At 41.2% G+C, this 13,071-nt stretch overlaps 1 protein-coding gene across 9 annotated transcripts in view; it reads right to left on the bottom strand.

Moving 5' to 3' along the window:
- larp1b (La ribonucleoprotein 1B) overlaps window positions 1-13,071 on the bottom strand; it is a 41,544-nt gene that overhangs the window by 15,269 nt on the left and 13,204 nt on the right. For 7 of the 9 annotated variants that reach the window (XM_039785523.1, XM_039785530.1, XM_039785531.1 and 4 more), the window contains 6 exons: window positions 11,955-12,123; window positions 9,192-9,336; window positions 6,365-6,542; window positions 5,255-5,415; window positions 5,003-5,077; window positions 3,625-3,984 (listed from right to left, as the gene is read on the bottom strand). In XM_039785523.1, the coding sequence (XP_039641457.1) occupies window positions 3,625-3,984; window positions 5,003-5,077; window positions 5,255-5,415; window positions 6,365-6,542; window positions 9,192-9,336; window positions 11,955-12,123 (1,088 nt within the window). The remainder of the gene's footprint in view (window positions 1-3,624; window positions 3,985-5,002; window positions 5,078-5,254; window positions 5,416-6,364; window positions 6,543-9,191; window positions 9,337-11,954; window positions 12,124-13,071) is intronic. The other 2 variants (XM_039785527.1, XM_039785528.1) reach the window with 1 other exon arrangement.

The following is a 13,071-nucleotide window of genomic DNA, read 5'->3' as shown; positions in this document are numbered from 1 at the left end:
GTGTGTGTGTGTGTGTGTGTGTGTGTGTGTGTGTGTGTGTGTGTGTGTGTGTGTGTGTGTGTGTGTGTGTGTGTGTGTGTGTGTCAGGCGGAACATTTCCCACATGTGATGACATCTGTGACAACCTTTGAGCTGACAACTCCAAAAACTCACTTGCAACTTTATATATTTACTTCATTTAATTTCAGAGGGACAATCTTTTTTTTTTGTTCTTCTCCTGAAGGCTGTAGTTAATATTTACTTTTCAGAGTGAGATATTACATGTTAAACACACAATAACCTGTTAAAATAGGGTTGTTGTTTTTATGTATACAACTTAATAACTTATTAAGTTCCACATGAGCAAAAATAAGCAGACTATTAAAATGTTCTGGATTAGTGGGTCTGGTGGTGTTCTTGTGCACAATAAGCATCCTTATCTCAAAACAAAAAAATATTCGGAACTTAAAATTTCCTTTCCTTATAAACTTTCACTTCACACTTCCTGAACTTATGCAGCACTTTCACTCAACTCAAAGCTAATTTAAGGCAAAAGAAATCCTGTTTTGTTTCAAGAGGAAAGAGCTCTGACTTTTGGGTTTCAACACGGGGGGTTTTAAAACAGGCTTTTCCCTCCGTTAAAAAAATAAAAATAAATCCAGTCCACACAAGCACAAAAATTAAAAAAATATGAAAAAACAATTAAAGTACTGTCAAGAGCATGCCAAACCAACAGGCGCCGATGTAACGCCATGTTGGCTAATCAGAAGCCTGAAAAAAAAGCTATGACCAGTTAACAACCCATCGCTCCGAAATGTCACCTCATTTGTGACGCCTTTGAAAGGAGATAGTGGCGCATGCTCTGACGTTACGGGACAAAAACTCAGAAGTTTCTGGAAATCACTGGGAAGGAGTTTTCCAAAAGATCCTTTTCTGTGACCTTAAACGCAGTGTGTGTGTGTGTGTGTGTGTGTGTGTGTGTGTGTGTGTGTGTGTGTGTGTGTGTGTGTGGTCAAAACGCAAAGAAAAAACTGGGTGCTCGGGTAGCCCATATATAGAGGTTGACTCTTCGACGCAGCAGGCCCGGTTCGACTCCGACCTGCTGCGTGTCATTCCCCCTCTCTCTCCCCTTTCATCTCTTCAGCTGTCCTGTCAATAAAGGCCGAAAATGCCCCAAAAAAAATTATCTCAAGAAAAAAAACCTGCAAAGAAAAAGCTACAATTTAAAATAAATACTGACGTACGTGTGGACTAGGCCTCAGTTAGTGATACAATTCAAGTACCAAAGAGTACCAGACCTATCTTCACAGCGCTGTGTCAGCGTTGGAGTAATATATACCACCCATCTATTCTGGTATAGGGGGAAAATACGCTCTGGCTTGTTGACATTTCTTTAAACCAATCACAACCGTCCTGGGCGGCGCTAAACCCCGACAGCAGAGCGTCTTTCACGCGCCAGGTATCAGATATCAATGTACATCTGTTAAGCCAGACTAAACAACACTATACGATAACGTAACTGCTGTAAAATACTGATCTCGGACCAATAGCAATAGCTACATAATTCTGTAATAAAATGAGAATGCTTAGCGCTGTGTAACGTTAAGACTGTGTTTCTATAGATTGTTTTTGCACCCGACAAGGCAGCCTCTCCAAAAAGCAGGCCACTCGGCTCTGGAAGCAGCTGTGTGTCACAGCTATGTCAGTCTGGTGTAGTCTGAAGGCTTGTATAGTGGGCATTAAATAGCCTAGTAGTTTTTATAAATAGTAGTTTTGTGCCCCTCTAAAGTGTGAGATGTAACAGCTCTGTCACAAAGTCTCTATGTCAAAGTGCTCAGAGCGCCAGCGGGGCGTCTGAGACCTAAAACTGGAGAGAACCACACCACACAGTGCAACCTTTGTGTGTCTTTATGAAAAATGCTTAAATTGTTTTTATTGACCGTGTCAAAAGGCACAATGTCAAGAAACTGTCTGACTTTATTTTTTGATTAAATGTCAGGTCCCTTACAGGACAGCCTGGGGCCTCATTGGACACTTGTGACTTTGCGCTGAAGAACCAAAAATCAATTTCTAAAATCCATCTTTGCATCTTAGCCTTTCCTCGGTGAATAAAGCATCTATACATTAGTGCTAAATGTTACGTGTAGATGTGTCTTATTGTTATACATGGTAAAGTTATGACGTGTTGTCGAAAACAACTTTAAGTTCCCAGGATAAATTCTGAGAAGTGTTTTGATATTTATGCAATATTGGTAACTGTCTGATGCCACTCAAGCTTCGGGAATCAAATCAAGACTCAAAGAAGAATTGTGAAATGTGCAAATATCCAGCCCTATCTTTATAAAATCCACTGAAGTCCAGGGTGCAATTTAAATGGGTCTCCAATAAACACACATTAAACATAGCATATATTAAACCACAGACTATCTCAAGACAATATCCTCCCTGCTCTCCTCCTGCTGCCGCAACGTTCAAAGAAAGATATTTCAATCATTTTCAAGCTAAAAAAAAAAAATGACAGTGTTATAAAAAGTTAAAGTTTTATCATGACTGCACTGAAGCAAGACGGTCATAAAATTCTGTATTATGTTTTTCTGGAAGTCAAACTGGTCTCAAACTGTAAAATGAGAATGAAGAGCATTGGGTGTGTGAAAACAGAGGCTCTCAAGTCTGTACTTGTATTCGGCAGCTCGGCTGTTCATGATTTTGTCTTAAACTGTGGACAGAGTGACCGCGCTGACCCACTGAGGGTAAAAAAAAACAAACAAGGAAAATCATTCAGTGGTTAACAACATGGCAGCTAATTCAATAACAGGAAGTGATTCATGCTCTGCCAAGGCTAAAGAACCAGAACAAGCTAGTTCACTGACTGTTGGACAGCTGGACACCAACATTCAAGGCCAAGTACTTACATTTGGATACTTGCCGCACTGAGTACTGATACTAGTACTCAAGAACACTATTACAGTTGAAACCTTGCTATATTACTTAAAAAACGCATCATGACTTTTGGGCATGCAAGATGAATTTCCCTTCTTTTGAAATGTGTCATTTTACCGACTTATTTATTTATTTATACAAATAACACCCTAAAAAAGTTGAGTATTCTTTCAAGGTTTGAGACTTCAAATTGAAACTTTTAGGGACCTTGTGCCATGCTAATAGCTACAGTTTCTGTGAATGGTGCCATAATTCAAAGACCTGCTTGTTCAGACATAACCTGTTACATGTGTTGCATGTACATTTCTGTACTGGCACAACCAGAACTGAGATGTACCGTCTGTGCTGTTCTTCGCCTCTTTGTGACAGACCTGATCAGACACGTTTGGTTCCCTAAACTGAAATATTGTTAATTAAACGTTGAATCCAAAGAGGAACATATGCACTGAATTAAAGTTCAAATATTTGGATTTGGTTGTCGACACTTTCTCAGTTCATGTGGCTCATTGAGCCAGTAAAAATACTGGGTAATAATGTTGGGCTAAGTTGTTTTTAAGGAGACAAGGAAGAGGACTCTCACTTACACAAAGTCAAACAACTTGAGTAAAAAGGCAGATTTTTAAGGTAAAAAAAAAGGAAAGGGGAAAAGCCAAAAAGCATAATAAGAGCACTTTAAGACACTATCCTCCATGTGTTTTTTCTTACCTTGGTACACTCAAAGGGTTCGTCTCCCTTCCACAGGTCCTGTTCGTAGTAGAAGAGCCCGTCGTTGATGGCTTTGGCCAGGTCGGTAGTGAGCTTGGCACGGGACTCGTGGTTGCCTGTCCGGTCGCCGCCGGGGTGCTTGCGGATATACGGGGGGGTCTGGGTGACAATGAGGATCTTGTTGACGTCCTGGTCGTCCAGCTCGTCGTCCGAGTCGTCCTCGTCCGACCAGTCGGTGAAGCGGTTCTTCCTGGGCGCCATCTGCTCCATTTCCTCGTCGAACAGGAAGTCCAGCTCCTCCTGGTCCGGCAGGGCGTGCGGACGGGCCTGGTGGCTGCGCGGCGGAGCCTCGCTGCGCTCCTGGGCGACACAGACGCGGCAATTTAACCAAGGAACAGGCGAGAAGAGCATGAAACTACAGGATGGTGTGGTGAAATGGAGAATGTAAAAAAAAAAAAAAAAGGAACAGTTTCATTTTGTGAAATATGCTTTAGTTGCTTTCTCGCCATCCATATCACTCTCACGTCTGTTCAAACACTGGAAAATGTTTTTGGGTGGCCTTGTTCCAGGTTAAAGGACTTTTTAAGTAGTTTCATAGAGTCAATAGGTTCATTTCAAAATAATATTTTCTATCCTCTATTGGTTTTTATTGTGGCAGTATGATTTGTCTTTTTAGATGTACGTGTTGTTTTCTCTGTGTATAGAACAGTATTATATTGAGGTGATATTATTCCCTTTTTATTGTTGCTTTTCATCAGTTTCAATGGCATTTTTTTGTTGGCTACGTTACATCTGTCCGTGGACCACTGATGGACTTTACTTTGGTTAACTAACGGATACATTCACAGCAAGGTTTAATAATGTCTATTAAACAAGCTAACAAGTATATGAAAGTAAAGTAAATATCATAAAATCTAATCATTGCAATCAAACTATTAGGAAATCCTGCCCTGTGTCGAAGGCAGGAAGCTCCATTAAAAATCACTAGGTTGCACATAAGATAATAGTTCCGAAAATAAAGCTGTCATGTCACCTACGGTGGATTAATAATGGTTCATTTTTCACTACAACGAACAATATTACGTTAGAAAACAGTCAAGCGTTAATGCTTGTCCTTTACTGTAACTCAAACTCTAATTCACACGATTTTCCAGGAATGGATGGTTGAAAACTAAGGGGGGGGGGGGGAATTAGGGGTGAAAAACAAATAAAATGAGGCTAAGCTAATGTAAAAATTGCATGAGAAATGTTTGGAGGTATGACATTATATATGAGACGTGAAATGAATGAGGAGCACAGAGAAGGACAGGCAAAGGAAAAGAAATAATGATTTAAAAAAAAAAGAAGAAAAAAAAAGTGTGAGCAGGAAGTACTCAACTGCAGAGGGAAGGAGGCCGGTTTGGAGCGCTGTGGGAGGAGTAGAGCCGACAACACACACATCATCAGTGACATGCTGCCGGCCGAAAGGTGAAGAACACAAATGGAGAGACGGACAGGAGGAGACACAAGAGGATGGAGGAGATGTAATGAGAAAACAGAAAAAAAGGGGAAGATGGAAGGGATGAAAATGGAAGGGATGAAAATGGAAACGTGGTGCTTGAAAGATCATAGGCTTTAGCTTGTTTGGTACCTTTCCGGAGGGCTGACGGTGGCGTTTCTCCACCTGGATCCAGGCGTCGGGGTCAGGCTTGGGGGCGTCTTCGGCTGGGAGGGACTCCTGGCTGGAGGAACTGGGCTCAGCGGAGTGCTGAGGCTCCGCAGACTCAGGAGTCTTCTTCACAGGCGATGAAGCTGAAAAGGCCCCAACACATCACACAAGACGAGCTTCAGCACAGTGTTAAAAATCACACATCACACTGTCAGCTCAGATTCAGCTACAGGAGGCGCCGAACTATTACGATAATTATTTAAAAATGCAGCGTTGGAAACTATTTCCAATACACACGTTTTAATATATTGTTTGAAATGGTCTGTACAACCTGACAGCAGTAAATAACGGACCCTGCCTTTACGTCATTTATAATTCTTAAATGACAACAGAAAAACACTTGTTCCCTCTTATTAAATGTTAACATTTGCAGGATTTTGTCTTCTATTGTTTATAAAAAAAACTGATTATGTTTGGGGTTTTTTGAAATTATTTATACTACTGAATTAATAACTGTGTGCATTATAATTAGTAGTTAATAACTAGCAGTTTTACATTACTTAAAGGATAAGGCTAACTATATTCTATATTTTTTGCGAAAAATCCAGTGAAAAGAATAAAACCAACAATGTGTTTTCTCAATACTTTCTGACTTCCTGTCTGTGGCTCTCAGCCCCATTTTTTTGTTAAAAAGGCTCAATAATTTCCTAAAACAGCTGGTCACTGTAGTTTTAGTTTTAACGTTATTCACACAGGAGGAAATAGTGCATTTTTGGAGACTATTGTTAGCGGCGGATTAATCCACATTTGGGGCTCTAGTGGGTATTTGTGGCAGAAGGACGGTGTACAATATGTGGGATTGGGTCAAAAGAATGCACAGTGTGTGTGTGGTTCATGTTAATGAAGGAACATGTCACCCAGTTCAACAGTGCGACTCACTGATGTGTTTTGCTCAGTGCTACCGAGGAAGAAGATGTATCAGGCTTTGATACACAATACTTGTTAGTAGGATGAATTACTGGCCTTCTTCTTTACTCCCTTACCTCCCTTTGGTGTCTAAAAAGAGAAGTAGCAGAGGAGTTGAATACTGACCGGAGTTTGTGGAGTTGAGGGTCTGTCGAGGAACGAACTCGGGACAGTTGATGAGCTGGGAGAAGTCGGTCCGAGGGGAACCCACGACGCTGGGGGCTGGGATGGGCCAGCGCTCCGGCTCGATTTTACAGCGAACTTTGTCGTCCACCAGCTCCACCTCTTTGCTGCTCTTCAGGGCCTTGAGATGGATTTATTTAATATAGTTATTAAAACAAGGACAAATACATGTTCCCATTTCTAAAATGCCATTATTTCCTGATCTGTTTTTATAAAAAAAAAGAAAAAGAAAAAAAAAAGTCATTTTTAAAAGCAACATGTCACAATTTCTCTTGGCTCTTAAAGCGAGTTAGCCTAGAAATCTAGACGCACCCTAGCGGCAGCAAATGTAATTTGCAGCCAGGGGGGTCTAGGCACACTCCATTGGCTTGCGAGCTGCAAAAAATCAAACTCTGGTCAGGCCAGTCACATTGTGTATAAAGTCGGTGGGCAGGCTTATGGCTGCTGCTGCTGCTGGGAACAGCGATCTTCTGGAAGACTTGGAGTTCAGCTTTTCTTTGAGAAAAGATCAAAGAACGGCACAGAAATCATCCAGCAAAAAAGGAAGATGTGTTCAGAGTTTTGCCGACCGGATACGGCAAAAGTTTAATCTATCAACTAGCTCCGCTACCTTCTTCGTTGCTCTGCCTGGTTGTAGCGTGCAGAGGGAATTTGAAAAGACAACTGTTTATTTCGGATTGAGCTCCGTCAATGGTGAGTTCCCAGACCCAACATCTCAATGTGGGTCTGGCTTGTCGGGCTAATAGCAAGTAGCTCTGTAAATATTATTTTTCCCACATACTCTTAATATTATTAATAATTATGGGATTAAAAGATCATTTTAAAGCAAATGCATAACTGAAGGAGCCAGTTATCCTGAGATCTTTGTGTGGCAAAGACACTTCAAACGTAACCTGGAGCCAATCAGTGACAACACTGCAACACAGCATTACAGACTGAGGAGTCTCATGTGTTGCATAGAGACCGAGCGCATCATTTTGTCTGCTAACAAACAGAAAAATGCGTAAAAGCTGCTATGTTGGAATGCAACAAGGAAAAACTGAACTTTCATGAATACAAAAGTGGATATAGACGTGAGGAATCAGCAGAGAGAATCAGGAGACTGTGCTAACCATATGTCTGACATTACGTTTTGTTTTGTTTTTTTAAACCTTTATTTATCCAGGTAAGGCGATTGAGAACAATTTCTCATTTGCAACGACGACATGTCACATTCACACAGTTACACATTCATACCAAGCCCCCAGGAAGAGCGCCATGTCTTAAAGCCACCATGGGCTTAGCGGATAAGGTTTGAATTGCACCCTCTGGCCCAGAAAGACCTTTCCCATAGACTTTGCATGGCGAAAGAAACTTCTATATTTCAGCGGATATTTTTTTTGGGGTACATCAATTTACCAGCCCGAACACTTAAAAGGGTCCTTGTTTTTAACATTCACTAGTAGCCGAATCCAGAGTTATTAAACTAGGCATGATGAACGCGAGCAGACTGCACTGCGCAGGCTCATATGACGGTTCTCCCGGGGTCCTGTAGCTGTAATAATGGATAATGCTAACGCTAATGGTTGTAATTCACCATGTGTTCCATTAATACATCCATGGTGTGTATGCTGTAAAGCCTGCAACGAAGATGAGGGATGAAGCCATGGATGTTATTAAGAGAAGCTCTGTTCACGAAACTGCAGGCTAACCTTAGTAGCTAGCGCTAGCTAGAAGCACGACATAACGATTAAATCTCCTTGGTTGTCTAAATACATCCATCGTTTATTTAGATAAGCACCTAAGCGATCAGGAACAACGACAACACAATGTTTAACGTTAGTAAATATTTTAGACAATGAAAACGGCGAGTTCATGAGTTTGCATACTTGTAAGAGACACGAGAGAGAAGCTCATGAAAGAGCATGTTGCTACCGGTTGCTACGTGTTACTACGACAACATAAACAAACTGTTGCTGGTGTGCATGTCCATCGTGACGTCATGGGCCAGTCGACGCGGAAGAGCCGAGCTCCATGATTGCTTTATGCGCTTTTGAGCACTCTCGTTGGAATGAACGGGGCTCTTAATACATCCATGATTCCTACCTGGAAGCTGCCCAGTACAACCACAGTCTGATCTGCTGGCCACTGAGCAGCTCCACTGGAGCCGTTGGAGGTTAAGGGCCTTGCTCAAGGGCACCTCAGTGGTGGTAATGAGGGAGGGACAAGCACTGCTCTTTCACTTTTTTCCCCACCCTGATTATATCCTGCTTGTCTGTGGATTGAACCGGCCTCCCGGTCCCAAGCTCGCTTCCTTAACCCCCTAGGCCACCACTGCCCAATTTGTTTGTTAGCTTAACTTACAGACATATAGTTAGCCTAAAACTGGCATTTGGATATTTGACTTGGTAACAAAATGCTTGCTGCCAACATAACATTGGGCATAACGTTAGCTTAGTGTCAGGATCCCACAGTCTCCCTATTCTCCCTGAACGTCTGTATCCACTTTTGTCTTCATAAAAGCTCCGTTTTTCGGGTCGGCAGCTTATAAAAACTTAAGTCGTGGGTTAAACATTGTGGTTAGTGCATCCCAACATAGCAGCTTTTAGGCATGTTTCTGTCGTTTGGTAGGAGACAGAAATGACAAAGGAGGAATCTTCATGCAGTACAAGTCAATGGAGAGCGGAGAGTTGCTTTCCCCTCCGGTGGGCGTGGCTTTCCGAGTAGGACTCGATGCACTCCGTCTCTATTGACAGAGGCACCGCTTGACTCATTGATGATGTGACGTTACCTCCATGATGAGGCTGACATCCATGGTGAGGGCCTGCACTCTGTGGAAGCTGGCGATGAGGGAGATGGGGAGGAAGCCCTGCGTGTCCATCTTTCTCCTCAGGAAGAAGTCTCGCTCCAGGTTGTGGAGGCTGAAGTAGTATTCACTGGAGGAGAAGGAAGACAACGTGAAGCATTTAGTGCTCATCAAGTAGCTTGGGAGTTCATTTAATCAGGAACACACTTCAAATTAATGTCAAAAATTGTTTTGGTACTGAAACTCAAGTCTCATGAGTTTAACATTGCGCTTTTTCCTTTCTCATATCTTACTTTGAGAAGCATAAACATGTTTTTCTACAAAACTATTTTGTAAAGAAGTAGCCATACCAATAGTCATACCAGAACTTAATGATCTCAAATTGGCAAAAATGTTATTTTAACCACTTAAGTGAACCAGATTAAGAGATTGCCAAGACGTTCAACGCCAGCTTTCAGTACTTGACAGTCTTAAAAGATCATATAAAATATAATGTAATAAAACAGTGTAACAGATTTACATAATATAGTAAGGGACAAAAAAGATATAGTATAGGTCAAATGTAGTATTATAGCATAACAGAATATATAGTCAATTCAATTTCAATAAAATAAAAAGGCCAAACACACAGTGGCGTGAAGGGGCATATTTCGGTACCGTGTGATTGTATAACAGAGGAAAAATCTATTTCTGTGAAACTGTCACTTTATAATCCTTCTAAATGTTGTCGTGAGCCACAATAAATGTAAAATCTTGTGACTGGAAAACCAAATCTGTAGTGGGGGGGAAGCTCTCTGTCCACACACACACACACACACACACACACACACACACACACACACACACACACACACACACACACACACACACACACACACACACACACACACACACACAAGCCTGCAGGCGGTGGGCAGTCGGCTGAGTGAGCAGCCTGTATAACGCTGAGGAAGACGAGAGAGGAGACGACAAGAATGTCTTCCCCCTCCCACCCCCCTTTTTTGTTTTACATTTCCTCGCTCAGCCCTGCATATACAGTAATTCATCCCCAGTCTCCTCTGAAGCACTCAGACTATATTTAGGAGTCCACCTCACCCTCCACTATTCTGAGTGTGCTGCTGCAATGAGGCCAGAGCTGTCAGTCAGACACAGAGTGCACACTGCCCCCTGCAGGACTGAGCCACAGGAGCTTAACTGACTACACATGCACACGTTTCCTGCTTATCAGCTATTCAGTCACTCACAACTAGGCCTGCAAAAATTACTACTTAACTGTCTAACTGTCAATTCTGTTTCTTGGTTCAACCGCAATTAATTGCTAAGGTCTTAGGGGGCATGACTGTTGATTGTGATTGTTGCTTTTGTGTGCCAAATGCAATTATATGTTATATATTATTGGGTGGACGGTTTAGCTAAAACTATGCCTGTTGTTGGCACTTGACGCTATGTGTATAGGGTCAAGTGCCAACAACTAGCAACAAAAATGACAAGGAGGGGATCGGGTTAGAAAAAATGTTTTATGATAATAAAGAGGCGTGGTTTACTTCATAGGCTGCGTTTTTGTGTTATTACATGACCTGGGTCACATAACCGTAAAAAGAATGTACCTGGACTTCATTCAAAGCTTTGATTGGTTTAAAAAAGTAATGTAATAAATAAATAAATTCTATTTTCTATAAAATTCTATTGTTAATCGCAATTATTTCTGAGACAACTGTACAGCAGGCATTTGTTACAGCTCTACTCACAGCTGCTCTGTACGCCCACCTTCACCTGTTTGACTCCGTAGGAGCGTGTGGTTAAAACATAACTTTGACCACTTTGCACGCTGACCTTTCCTTTCATGTTTTTCCATTCCCTGATAACAACTTGGGATTACCTTGGATCTCCACTGCAGACCTACAGAGCCCCATAAATTACAGTTTTTGGCACTGTTGGAAGGATGCGTTTGATGCACTTGAAGAAGCTTTCTATCACATACATGATTTCAAAAGATCTTAAAAAATGCTTCTTCTTCTATAAGTAATACCAGAAGGTTATGAGTTAGTCATTTATTTAATTTACCAATTCTAATACTATTAAACATAATACAATTACAGTTGAAGCCAGACTCACACTCAAAAAGTATAAATAGCATTAAAGATGGAATAGATAACTTGTATTAAGGCTCCAAAAACCCTAAATGTCTAGGAGAGGGGGATACCTGCGATGGTCCTTTTAATGCAATATAGTTTACGAGTCCACAGACACATACAGTGTGACAAAATACTACACTACACACACCTATTATCATTTATATGGAGGCTGCTGGGAACTGGATAAGGAAAGACTTGACATGTTGTATTGTGCAATTGTTTTGCATTGTATGTCAAATATGTTGAGATTGAAATAAATCAAATAACACCTTTTAAAAAAAAGCACTTAAATGGGTGTTTCCAACATATTGCTATGCAATTAAATGCAACAAATGATGGAAATGACAATAAACTGTATTACTGATTCTTCATGCCCTCTTTTCCTCCAGTTACAGCTGTAAAAGCATTCTGGTAGAAGGTGGTGAACATTACCTATATTAATGTCTCATTACAACTACTAACTGGTTTATGGGTCTTGTGAACGCTCTGGACATTTGCTGAGGTGGTGTTGAGGGAAGACTTGTGATTTCTTTCCCCTGGTAGTAAAGGAATCTGAACCACACCTTCCAGACAGACACGTGCTTCAAAGTAGATGTAGATGTCAAATACTCACATTTGGCGTTTGATGTACTCTTTAAGAAGCTTCTCATCCACTGTGTACATCTGGACCTTGCTGCCGTCGTCGTAGTAGTAAACCATGTTGCTGCCGAACTCGGAGGGGGCCCGAACCGAGCCGTCAGACGACTGAGAGTCCCGGAAGCTCTGAGAGTATTCATAGCGGCCTGAAAGAGCAGCACAAAAATATCAGACACTATCACTGAATAAGAGCCAAGCACTGACATGTTTTCTGGTAAGGGAAGTGAAAGAAAAAAAAAAAAAAAAAAAAAAAGGTAAATTGCACTTAAAAAAATAAATAAAACTTCTCTCATGTTGTTACAAAAGCTTTAGGTCTGCCAAAATTAAACGATTAGCTGCAAGGAATTAAAAAAAAGACACAAAATTGACACATTATACAAACAGCCCATTTCAAACAATCTTTTTATTTTTAAAGATAATTTTTTGGCCTTTATTTGACAGGACAGCTGAAGATATGAAACGGGAGAGAAGGGGTGGGGGGGGGGGGATGACATGCAGCAAAGGGCTGCAGGTCGGAGTCGAACCCGGACCCGCTGCGTCGATGAGTAAACCTCTATATATGGACGCCCGCTAGGGCTGCTCCCTCTTAGTCGATTAGTCGACTAATCGGTCGTTTTGATCTTAGTCAACTTAGATTTCTTTATTCGTTTAGTCATGTTTGATGCTTTTCATTCATGCTGAATGACTTATTTCCAAGAAACGTACGAGCACATCTCTAGTAAACACAAGAATTAAGGGTTGACATTTGACCTAATAGATATCACCGTGAAACCTACTTTGATTACTTTCATTAAGGCAGTTATTTGTTGTATTACACGTTTTCTGAAATGTGTTTAAATATGCAAAGGAGGCATCATCTTATTCAATATATGCATCCTTTTGCATGACTCTTTGCGGAGAAACTCAGATTTACAGATCTGTCGATTAAATCACCTAATCGATTAGTCGATACAACTGAATGAGTGTTAGTCGACTAAGAATTTTTTCAATCGAACACAGCCCTAACTCCCGCTCTACCAACTGAGCTATCCGGGCGCCTAAGATGAATCTTTAAAGTTGAAATTTTGGGGTGTTAAACCGGGGAGTAAATATTT

This window comes from Perca fluviatilis, chromosome 20, assembly GCF_010015445.1.
Source record: "Perca fluviatilis chromosome 20, GENO_Pfluv_1.0, whole genome shotgun sequence".
Classification (NCBI taxonomy): domain Eukaryota; kingdom Metazoa; phylum Chordata; class Actinopteri; order Perciformes; family Percidae; genus Perca; species Perca fluviatilis.
Note: the sequence above shows the minus strand (reverse complement) of the source record. Positions and strands in the feature narration are given on the sequence as shown.